Here is a 12,566-nt window from a genome sequence, read left to right as displayed (position 1 = left end):
GGTGGCGGATGAAAAAACTCGGCAAAATGTCTAGGGGGCTTGGTAGTAAATTTGGCGAGACCCTTTGTCCCGCCGTTCCGCCTCGTCTATGTGAAAGGGACACTCGTTCCGCGATTCTGGTACATAAAATCGCGGCAATTTTGCCAGTGTGAAAGGGCCTACTGACAGGTTTTACTACAGAGCACAACCGGGTCTCAGACAGCCTCCAACTGGTTGGTACTCTGTCTGTGCCACACCATTACTGGAGACATGGCACACCAATGCCACAGACACACACTCGTTTAGGAGAGATGGGCATTGGCACAGCGGTCACTCTTACAGGTGTGTGTCAGTCGGGCTCTGTTATTTACCAGCTACACCATTTAACCAGCATTCCCGTGGAGAGGTGGTGAGATCAAGAGAGTATGAGAGAGAAGAACATCTGCCAGACCTAACACCAACATGTAGAAAGTTTTGAATGAAAAACATGTTCAGGGCTCTACAGTTGGCATTCCAAATATCACAAGTTGTATGCATGCACAAGACTTTAAAATTCACCTAGAGAGAAATATTTGACCCAGTTAGAACTTTCACATGATACTTTGTCTGGCCAGGTACATATTATCGAGTAGTAAAAAAAAACATTTTCCCCCATCCCTGCCACTCTCTGAGGAGCACAAACAAAAAAAAACACCGCCCCTGGGGTTTCTGGGAGAGTGGGGTATGACGGCATGGCACTGTCTTCCAACCTCACACAAAGCCTCGTCTTGGCTGGACTCCTGAACAGCCCACTCACTCTGGGGGTTGGCCAGCCTCCTCTCTGACCACTGGGTTTCTATGTTGCCTTGTCAAGTCTGAAGCTACAGACTGGCAACGGAGAACACCTCGGAAATCCTTCAGCTTGGGTCGAAGTTTTGCGCGTGCGTGCGTGTGTGTGTGTGTGTCACCATCTGGGTGCCAGGCCAGGTTGAGGGGCACGTGGGCACAAACGCCTAGCGTGCCCACTGCTGATGTGCCACAGCTTTTACAGTACACAGTCTGTTACCATGACAACCTGCAGCAACCAAGTAAACATTACAGCAATGTCCGGTAAGTCTACCAATTGAGGGTTCCTCATAACAACAATAAACAAAAACTCATGCGTTCAACACTCCAGAAGAAGACATGTCAACACCAATTCATTTTCAACACTTATGCAAGCTCACTGCTAACAGCTGTGGATGTATGTATCCTATAAAGCCAAACAGACAAGCCACCAGTCAAGCCATGAGCTCAAGATCAGACTTTGAATAACAGACCAACACACATCATCCAATTGTGGGGCCACTTCTCTTTCAGTACAGTTTTGATAGATTTAACAGAGCACTGAGAGCCCAGAGTTCTAACCATTAACAGGACCTGCAAAAGTGTGTTAACAGCCTTAAATTGAATTCCAAGGAATGGTACAAACCTGCGCCCCCACACATACACAGATACACAAAAGCATCTAAAAAAAACATGTCCTATCCTAGCACTCTCTCTCTACCAACAACTGGACATGCTAAATCTAGCACTACCAACAACTGGACATGATAAATCTAACACTACCAACAACTGGACATGCTAAATCTAGCACTACCAACAACTGGACATGCTAAATCTAGCACTTACCACTTCAATAGTCCCCCTCTAGAACTGCCACTTGATTCAATGTGAGAAGTACTTATTGCTTCACTAACATGTCCATGTCCCACTGTGCCTTGCTTGTTTCCCTTTTTTTAAGTCGCTTTCGATAAAAGGAAATGTATAGTATATGTATTATCTATTGCAAATTTGTGAAAATATGAGACTTTTAGGAGAGAACAGATACACATTTCCTTCACACACACCTGGGCAGATTCGAGACCAAACACAGCTGTGGTGCTCCCATGTCTAAAATGAAAGTCACGAGGCAGCTGAAACACCTGACTGTGGCGAAACAGAGACCTCTGAGGGAGGGACTTACTGGTTCAGACAGGTCATTTCAGAGGTGCACAGGCAGCAGTTCTCCCAGACTAACCCTCTCATGTCACACTGTCCTCACCTTAAGGCCCGGTCACAGCACTGTACTTCACTCACTAAGAGTAATTCTTACTTCAGAGTAAGTGAGAGAACAGAACACTTTGTCCCACCTAAGAAGCGATGTTGAGAGACAATAGGGTTGGCATCATGCTGATTCAACTCTATAGAGCTCTCTCTGACTGGGCACAGTAGGGTTGGGCAGGGCTGGGCATGGTGTTTCATACATAGGTCAACATCAGACCTCCCCTGGTCACCTTCAAAGCACTTACTTCACACATACACTCTCTCTCTCTCCAAAGGGCCGGAGGGGAGACCTGACCTGGACACTGCCCTGCCCTACTCACTGCCCTGGCAATGCCAGCAACATTAGGAACACAAACAGGCTCACACACACACACACACTCTCTCCCCCTCTCTCTCTGGCTACAGCTGTATGACTGAGGGGGAGAGATGTGAACCAAACCAAACATCTGGCTCCCTGTGTGTGTGTACGCTGAGACATCAAACATCAAAGGCGGTTAGAGAACATCAGAGGAGAGCCAGGACCAGAGAGGGCGGCGCTTCCAGAGTCAAGGATGAAGCGTGGGGTCCAGGGGAGAGAGAAAGGGATGGAAGGAGAGGGGGCAACACGGACAGAGAGAGAGAGAGAGAGAGATGGGAGAGAGAGCAAGAGAAAAACAAGAGAGAGGGAGAGAGGGAGGGGGGCAGACGTCTGACAGCTCACACGTCTGCTTCATTCTGAGATGAAACAGGTTCATTAAACTATTTGCTTTCAATATCCTAACGAGTTACTAATTGAACCAGCAACGGAGGATAGGAAAATTGCATCATTCATGATGCACTGGTAGAACTACTCATGATAAGAGTTTGTCATTTGCCATGATATTAATAGAGTTGATGAATTGTTTACATAATATGCGCCGCAACGTAGTCACATTTAGCACCAAATCAAGAATGGAAGAAGGCGGAGTTGGGACCTTAGGCCAGGCAGAAGAGTTCATTGCTGATGGTGGTCAAAATTAAGTTTGACTTTTCTGGATCAATGTTTGTGTTTGGGTTTGCATGGCCCTAACAACTGTAATTTGATGTGACTTGTGGCCAAGAAGATAGTGGTGAATGGTACAATTTTCATATAAATTCACCATTGGTCTGGTTTTCGGGCAAATCACAGCACTGAAACAGCTCTCATTAAAGTTTCCAATGACATACGCCTCAACACAGATTCAGGTAAAACATCAGTCCTAGTGCTACTGGACCTTAGTGCAGCATTTGACACTGTTGATCACAATATTTTACTACACAGACTAGAACACTGGGTTGGATTTACAGGCATAGTTATCAGCTGGATAAAATCATATCTACAAGAAAGGAGCTTCTTTGTTGCCATCGGAAACTGTACCTCAACACCAACGTCCTTGACCTGTGGTGTTCCCCAGGGGTCAATCTTGGGGCCACTATTATTCAACCTCTATATGCTCCCACTTGGACAAATCATTCAAAATAATTTGATTTCATATCATAGCTATGCAGATGACACACAAATTTACTTAGCTCTATCACCAAACGACTATGGTCCTCTTGAAGCTATGTGTCAGTGTATAGAACAAATCAACCCCTGGATGTCTCAAAATTTTCTTCAGCTGAACAAAGAAAAAACTGAAGTAATTATATTTGGTAAAAATGAGGAAAGACTTAGGGTTGCCACTCTCCTTGGCACAAAAGGGTTGAAGGCAAAGGATACTGTTAAAAATATTGGTGTATTAATTGACAGTGATCTAAATTTCAACAGCCACATGAAAGCGATAACTAAATCAGCTTTTTACCACCTCAAAAATATTGCCAAACTCAGAGGGCTGATGTCAAAATATGACTTAGAAAAACTCATTCATGCATTTATCTCCAGCAGGGTTGATTACTGCAATGGACTGTTCACAGGCCTTCCTAAAAAGACTATTAAACAGCTTCAGGTGATACAAAATGCAGCAGCTAGGATTCTAACAAAAACTAAAAGAACTGACCACATTACTCCAATTCTTAAGTCCTTGCACTGGCTTCCAGTAAGTCACAGAATTGACTTTAAAGCACTATTGCTTGTTTATAAATCAGTAAATGGAGCAGGACCTAAATACTTGTCAGACATGCTTCAGCAGTACACACCTTCTCGTCCTCTCAGGTCCCAGGTGAAAAACCTGCTAGTAAAACCTACAGTTAGAACTAAACATGGTGAAGCAGCTTTTAGCTGCTATGCGGCTCAGCTGTGGAACCAACTTTCGGATGACATCAAAAAGGCCCCAACTGTAGCCAGTTTTAAATCTAGACTTAAGACCAAACTGTTCTCAGATGCTTTCTGCTAACTGTGCCGAGTAACAAATTCTGAATCTGCCTTGATAATTATTCTACTTTGTCTTTTATTACTTTTTTTTACTACTTTTGCCTTTGTTTTGCTTACTAATTATTCTTTATTTTTAAATGATTTTACCTTGTTTTATGTTTCCTTTTTATTATGATCTTTACCTTTTAACTATTCTTTGACTATATTGCCCTTCTATGCTTTTATTTGATATTATTGTTTGGTTTTGTTTATGTAAAGCACATTGAATGACCTCTGTGTATGAAATGCGCTATATAAATAAACTTGACTTTACTTGACTTGACTTGACTTGACTTGACCATTGCAAAAGAATACCATGACATATTATGATGTCTTGTCTATATTTTCCATCCTTATAACACATGTTAACACACAAAGGGAAGCTGTTGAGATTTTCACTTCCACCCAATCCCCGTAGGTCACCACCAGGTCATCCATTCTTGCCAGAAGACCTCTGAAATCTGCTTTACTCGCAAACACAAAACTCCTCAAAGGGATAAAACTCTAGCAGTGAGGGTGAGCCCCAAAAAACTGGCAAATAATTCCAAAGGAAGGCTAAACCTGTATTTTCTGGTGAAGAGAGGTATATTTTGCATGTTGGTTTAAAATCCGTTCACACTGAAACACGTCTTTCATGTTTCTCTGTCTGCTCTAATGGTGTGGCAGCTGAGAAGATCAAAATGCTCAGCCGAGGTAATTATTCACCAGGCGTTACAGAAAAAAGAGCACCGCTGAAGGAAAAAAACAACAAAAAAAAACAAAGACGAGTGTAAGGACCATACGAGATATTTTCTAATGAATTCCCTTTCATGCCAGTACAAAGAGCCTGTGCAGTCCATCTCCAGTGCACAAAGGCAGCCCACTACTGCAGAGGCGGAGGAGGGGAAAGGAATGCTGCCCAGCCTATGCCCTTGAAGGATCAGAGACCCCCGAACTAGGGGACGAGGCATGGAAAGAGAGAGGGAGTGAGATGGAGAGGGATGGGGACAGAGGGAGAGAGGGAGAGGGAAAGTGAGAGAGAGAAAGAGAGGCAGAGGGGGCGAGCGTGAGAAAAAGAGACAGTCTTTGGGGGCACTTACTCATCTGTCGATCTCCATAGCTGATGGCTTCAGCGAGAGGGCTCCAGCCCTGAGCGTTCTTCACCTTCACAGGTGCATTATGGGCCAGGAGCAGATGGGCGCACTCTACATAAAAACAAACAAACAAACAAAGCAAACAAACAAACTCATGACAAGAACACAAATCATAAGGATGTATACTGTCCCCATTTCATTATACATGACATACATTGAAAGCTACAAATGGCAGACAGTTATACTGTTACAGCTGGAGGACTGCTATCTGATGGGACTTCATGCCTTGTCATCATGAATTGAAGCCTTAACCACCCTAAAGGTGTGACAGATTACTGACACTTAACACTAAGCTGTTTTTTTAAAAAGAAAGTTCACTGAGGATTATATCTATGAAACTGGTTTGGATCGCAAGTCTGAGCAGAGGGGGGAAGGGGGAAAAGGTTAAAGAGGCATGAATATCTCTCAAATCAATTTCTTTAAATGTACGCATTTAGCTACCACTTTTATCCAAACATTTTTACTGTTACAGCTGGATGACTATTACCTGATGGGACTTTATGCCTAGTCATCATGAATTGAAGCTTTAACCACACCATAGGTGTGACAGATTACTCACACTTAGCACAAAGCTGATTATTTTTTAAATGTAGGCTTTTAAGCTGCTGCTTTTATCCAAAGCAAGTAACAGATAATTGCAGGGCTGGTCTCCCTGGAGCAAGTCAAGGTTAAGTGCCTTGCTTAACAGCACACCATTAGCAGCTGGGAATCTAACCCATGACAACTTGTGTGGCTACTATATGCTAACCAAGTTCATTAGCCACTACACTAGTACCGCCCATACCGCAGCGCCAAGTCCATATCGCTGCTAGCCTAAGTCAGGTATGCTTCAGACACACTGAGCATAAACAAACAGTGCCAACCCTAGCATAGAGACACACGCAGAATGAAACGACCAGTAAATGCCAGTACAGAGAGAACAGATGCTCTGACATTTACCTGACCAAGAAGAGAGATTTGGGTGCAGGTGAAAATCATCTTCATATTCTCATTGTGAGTGTCTTCAGACTCTACACAGAGCACCAGTTGTATAGATTAGGCTATATTAAGAACATCTGCATTGTCCTACAATGACCCACAGTGTATGCTAGGATGGGCCTTGATCTGTGAAGAGCTTTCTATGAGGGTTGTACACTATGAATCTCTGAATATATGAGAACAACTGGATTGTACTATTACTTCCTGTTCTGAGCCAACTGTTCATAACAGTACTACCAATATAGATTTTGATGAGATTATCATAGATTCATATCAAGAATAATGGTTTTAAAAGGGAAAAAACAGCATACATATCAAAAAGAGAACAATATTATGAATTGTGGCTTAACAGCTTCTTCCCCTTGGACACTGCATTACAAATTTTCCTTTTAAGCTTCCCCAACAGGCACAAAAGGAGGTCCCAGAAGCTAATTTTAACATCAATCTGACACCGTCCCAATGCAGGAACAAGCTCTAATTTTGGGCTGGAAACTTGGCATCTCTTGGGAGGACCTCCTGCACCGTGCGTCTATTAAAACATAAGTGACGGCGCTTACACCTTACAGCCTGGCTGGGTGTGTTCAAAAGTGGGGCAGTTAGCATCCCTGTAAAAAGTCCTCCCAGCTGGGTAGTCAAATTCAACAGCAAATTCATCTATGTATGGACCAGACTTAAGTAAAACGAGGAATTGTGCATCATGAACTGAACAGCAGCAACTTGCAAGCCTTCAAAATAGATACAAGATGCTTCTTGATTTAAGAGGCCAAACCAGATTCACAGCACCCTGTAAAGTACAGTAACTGAAACCACATTCAAATGTGCAAGTCGCAGGGAAACGGTAAATGTTTTTAAACCAATGAACTGTCACTTTTTTGGTAGTAAAAGAACTGCAGATTTGAACTAAAAGTTCTTTTGAACTGAATATATGAAAGGATGACATAAAAAGGTCTGACAGAAAACTTGACTGCTAAAAATCTTCCAGGGCAAAATTAGGTGTGCATTCACATATGTTTCTGATAAAGATCTGAAGCCAAACTGGCTTTGATGATTTTGTCTTTGTAAACAAGCAGCATTTTTAAATCATAGGCTGAGGACCTGAAAAAAAAAATCAACCATTGGTTTAAAAGCAAAAAGCATGGTTTTGGACTACACTATACTTTATAGTTCCTTGCTAATAATTTGTGATGTCAATTCTGGGCAATATATCTGAATGAACTGGTGAACACTGGGCAACCCTTAACAGATCACTGAGTGGACAAGTCATCTGACTCCATGCTGTCAACTGCCACCCAAAGAATCGATGACAAGCCTGCCAGTATCCCACATGCTTCCGCTGCAGGATGCTCATGCTTTGGAGAGCAGTGGAAAGTGCAGCGAGTGAAAGCATTGGAGCATCATTTGTGGCCTTGGCGGCATAAGCGCAACGCACATGCCCACCCCCACCCCCGCAGTGACGTAAGCCAACAAGCAGGGGCACTCACCCCTCTGGCCTATATTTTCCTGCCGCCTTGATTGCGTAACGCGGACAGTATTTAGTAGAAATGCTTTATGTAATAGCGACACAGACACATGCTTTAGCAAATCTCCCATTTGTCTGGTCCAGCCCAGAGAGCCGCCACTTCAGCGGGCGAGAGGGAGGGAGGAGGCTGCCCGGTCAGCCTGGTCCTCAGCAGGATGGGCCTGGAGCCGAGAGCCTGTGGGCAGAGCCGCTGGAGTAGCTAGTAGCCAGTGGAGGTGAGGTCAGATCTCTTAGCTCAGCAGAGAGCTACTGGAGCACGGCTCTCAGCTGTGTCTGGAACATTCTACTAAAATAAGGCATTCCTCAAGAATGTGAGATTCTAAAATTCCACATTATGTGCCATGATGGAACCAGCTATTCTTGTTTAGAACCTTCTTTCTATAACATTCTGGTTACACTGGTGTGACAGTATCTACTGAAGGGTTAACACTCGATGGAGTGACTGGCAGATGGCACAGGACTGAGTGACTATAAAAAGGCGCAGGACAGAGCTATTGGAACAGAGTTCTGAACACAGTACAGAACTGGACGACTAATGCTCTTTGTGTAGAACTGTGCTATTGGAACAGAGGTCTTAGCTCAAGACTGAACTAGAGGACCAGCCAGGGCCTTTTGCTCAGAACAGAGTAACTGGAACAGAGCTCTGACCAAAGGGTCCACCGCCCAGCGGAGACTGACAGCAGACAGGGGTACTCAGTGAATGGAGCTCTCTCTGGCTGACGTGGTCAGAGTGCAGATGGAGCACTTGTGTGAATGTATTGGCTTGTGAGGTGTGCTCGCTTAGAGGACTGCTCATGTGAAACCTGGTCTAGCGTTTTAAACATGGGGCCGGTGTCTCCACATGAAGCCCACTGACAATACCGAACCGAACCACTGATGGCCCTGACAAGAGAAACCAAACCAGATTTTATTGTCTCTGTGTTCTTATTAGAAATACAACATGAGCTGAATGAAACAATGATCATAATAAAAGATGAAACAGATCATTATGCAATAACTTCCCACTTCTGGCTATACTATTTGCTCTTTCAATATATGACTATCAACTGAGCTACAAGTACCAAACCATCTGGTTCATCAACAGCTTTAAAAAGTGCACTGATGTCCCTGTGAAGTTTAACTGATGGTGAAGCATTTGCATTTATTAAATGACCAACTAAATTAACTAATGAGAACAACCACTTTGCTCTTCAGTGGCAAGATATTGATTATAAATGTAAGTGATGACGTATCACACCACAGTTTAGTTGCATCTCCTCTGCATATCGTCTCCCTGCAGCCATGTAGTGTGTTCTCCTTCACCATGTGTGTGTGTGTGTGCGCGTGTGTGTGCGTGTGTGGTGTCATACAGTACCATGAGATGCTGAAATGGTAATCGTCATCCCTCCTACTGTTTGACAGTCTAACACCCTGCCAGCACTGCCCTTCTGTGACATTTCCTGGCAAATATCTATGAGTGATGTGCTTCATCCACCTGAAAAAAACAACTCTCGAGACACCCTCACGGATATTTGACACTGGAGGACTTTTTGTGTGAACCGCATGCACAGAACACAGAGCACAATTCAAGTGCTCTAGAATACGCTACGTAGAGCAAAATAACAACTGGTCATCATTGCAGAAGTATATTCGGAACTGCAGAACTGCACGGCATTAAAAGTAGACTTTGCCTATTATGTGTAACAGTCTAGACTTTTCCATATTGTTGGATGTCATATTCTAAAATAAGACAGACACTGTTGGATAGACTGGAACATACAGATATAATCCTTGGACGTGCGACCAAGACCAGTAGCTGCAGTAGGTCTGCAACTCAGCCATTTAAGTGCACTAGTAACCTGCATGTTACTGATAAGGAGACTAATGCACTACACGCACAAGGAAGTGATTCAGCTTAGGGTTGTTAGTCATCGATCCATCCCCTCACTGGATACTGAAATAGCATCTGTTCTTCCCTCACACATCAGCAAGCATTTGTTCAGCACTACAACATGACTCCCACTCTGAAAGTGCTCAAACCACGGTTACACACTCACCTTTGTGGCCCGTCATGACTGCCAGATGCAGTGGCGTGTTCCCTGGAAAAAAGGGGGGGGGGGGGGGGGGGGGAGAAAATGACCATTAAGCTTTGAACATTATTAAAAGCCACACTAATACTTAGCCTTGTTTTTTGATGTAATGGTCAATATCAACTTCTTAGCTGTCATATCAGGAGTTACATTAGCTGTGTGAGATTAGTTGTGTGACATGATTTATTCCAAATAAATTAAACCCTAAGAGTAATATAAAAAACAAAGAAATGACTACATGTACTTCTAGAGCTGTTTGATATTGGGTATTAACACACTCATTCCATAGAGCACAATGTGCAGCCAAGTACCATGGACTGTAAAATAACAGAATATGACCCAAAAAGATGCCCTCTACCTACTCGAGCTGTAAACAGGGTAATAATTAGCTTCTATTCGGCAGAATCTTGAGCTGACAGATTCACAACGCTGAATGAGTCTTGCCTTTCATTAGTTATGCTCTGTGAAGTAGAGCAAACCAAAAAAACAGAACTGTCTTTGAAAGACCTCCTGACGTGTGCAAAAAACAAGAGTCCAATGTCTCATCATAATGGAAATACTGATGACCAAACTAATGAGACAGTGTTAAGGCTGACTGGATCCAGAGCAAGAACTGGACACTGTCTCTCTAAGATGACAATGGGAGCACTGTTCATGTATGGGGGGGCACTCTTAATCCCAAATGGGCTTTCACACGAAATTATGTTATTGCCTTTATCTTGCTTTTCTCAAGTATTCTACAATACCCACATTACTCAGGCTAACAATAATGGGATCTTGAATCAAACCACACTGGGGATGGGATAGCATACTGGCTCACTGCACCTGTTCTCTAATGCTAGGCAAACAATACAAGAACTGTCATATATGTGGCTAAGAGATTGTGAGTTGTAAGGAAAACACCCACAAAGTATATGGTTGTGTTTTGGACATGCACTCGTCATATAAATCCCCCCCAGCCAATGACTGGAATAAATGTTTTGCGTCTAAATCATTGTTACACATTTCAGAATATTGCATTGGATTGTTGTAGTGGTGATGTACATTTCTCCGGATGACTTTTTAGCATGTAGACATAATCAGGGAGTTGCCAGTGGGCTGCATTGATAACCTAAAGTGCCCTGGGAAAGATCACAAGCTATAGGTGACTCAGATCTCATGCCTCTTACCAATCAGTGGGATCACTGTGACTGTTCAGTTCTAAAGATGAAATACGAGCTTTTGTTTGTTACTCTTGTTCGTTGTTCGAGTGGGGGCCACGGGCGCCCTGCATGGCCTACGGGTACTAAGTAAGTAGAGGAACAGTGCTAGCGTAACGTTAGCATCGGTTCACTGAGAGGAGGACAACTGAGATCAATAAATGTAGCACTAAGTACACAGCGGTTGGTTAGGTTTATCCAAAAGGTGTATGCTGATATGTGCCACGAACTAATACAAAATGTACACAGCAAACTAAACAGCTAACTAGCCTACCTCTGAAATGTGCACATACAAGCAGCTCTGACTTACTTCAAGTGGCAGCTATAATGTTACATGCGGCTGGAACTTACCATGCACATCCTTCTGAGCAATATTTTGAGTTCGAATGAGTGATGATAATCGCCGTACATCTCCTTTGAACACACATTCGTGGACTGGGAAATCTTGCCCTGCTCGAATGATGGGATTTTTATTTTTATCATCGACGGTGTCTGAGGTTGCAATTGTATTAGTGTTTGCATTGACTTGCGCTTGTTGTTGATTATGTTGCTGTTGTGTCGCTGCAGACTTGATTATCTTGTGATTGCTGAATATCTTGTTAGCTTTCCCTTTACCACTAGTAGTCCTAGTTGATGATGTGAATGTCCCAGTTGCAGCTTCCTCGTCCGGTTCCAGTAAATCCTCATCTTTGCTAGGTTTGTGATCCTTACGAAGGGATCGGATCTTTTCTCCTGTCATCTTCCAAATAGACGGATGCACAGATCAGGGTGCAGCTTTTGACGACCCCTTGGAAATTAATGTAATTTGTCGCTGGCAAAAATGCCAGTGGAAGATTACACAACAACAGTGAGTCGCACAACATGAAAACTTCAAGTTCTTCAACAGAAACATGCGGTAACACAAGTAAAGCTGAGTACTTCCAGATATGAACAGTTTTTCGTTTCCGTGTATCAGAGGCGACACTGCCCTGCTTCAACACACAGGTCCAACGGCGGCTGAGTTGAGTAGAGCGTTTGACAAGGAAGACCCACCTGCCATCTTCCGCTTGTGATCTCGCGAGACTTTATTACTTTTTTTATTTTGGTAAAACTGTTCAAGTTCTAGGCTACTCTGTGGCTATTCTGGTTGTGTATGTGTGTAAAAGAGAGCACATTTTCGCTTTTATAATTTTATAGACAGCTTTATCTACTTATTATGCTGACCAACTAATATGCACCATAAGTCCTTCTTCCTAAAGTCAACAGCATCTTGGATAGGGTTGCCGCCGCCTGTATGTC

At 43.3% G+C, this 12,566-nt stretch overlaps 1 protein-coding gene across 3 annotated transcripts in view; it reads right to left on the bottom strand.

Moving 5' to 3' along the window:
* ankrd13c (ankyrin repeat domain 13C) overlaps positions 1–12,297 on the bottom strand; it is a 40,286-nt gene extending 27,989 nt beyond the window's left edge. For 2 of the 3 annotated variants that reach the window (XM_076278069.1, XM_076278070.1), the window contains exons 1-3: positions 11,640–12,297; positions 10,057–10,098; positions 5,470–5,574 (exon numbers count right to left, since the gene is read on the bottom strand). In XM_076278069.1, the coding sequence (XP_076134184.1) occupies positions 5,470–5,574; positions 10,057–10,098; positions 11,640–12,027 (535 nt within the window). In that variant the 5' untranslated portion in view covers positions 12,028–12,297. The other variant, XM_076278071.1, reaches the window with a different exon arrangement.
* Positions 12,298–12,566: the final 269 nt, after the last annotated feature.

Source organism: Alosa pseudoharengus, unplaced genomic scaffold (assembly GCF_046254945.1).
Source record: "Alosa pseudoharengus isolate Yale_2024_CS ecotype anadromous, Long Island Sound unplaced genomic scaffold, YU_APseudo_1.1 YU_APseudo_1.1_scf_11, whole genome shotgun sequence".
In the NCBI taxonomy this organism is placed as follows: Eukaryota; Metazoa; Chordata; class Actinopteri; order Clupeiformes; family Clupeidae; genus Alosa; species Alosa pseudoharengus.
This window is presented reverse-complemented; position numbering and strand designations above follow the sequence as displayed.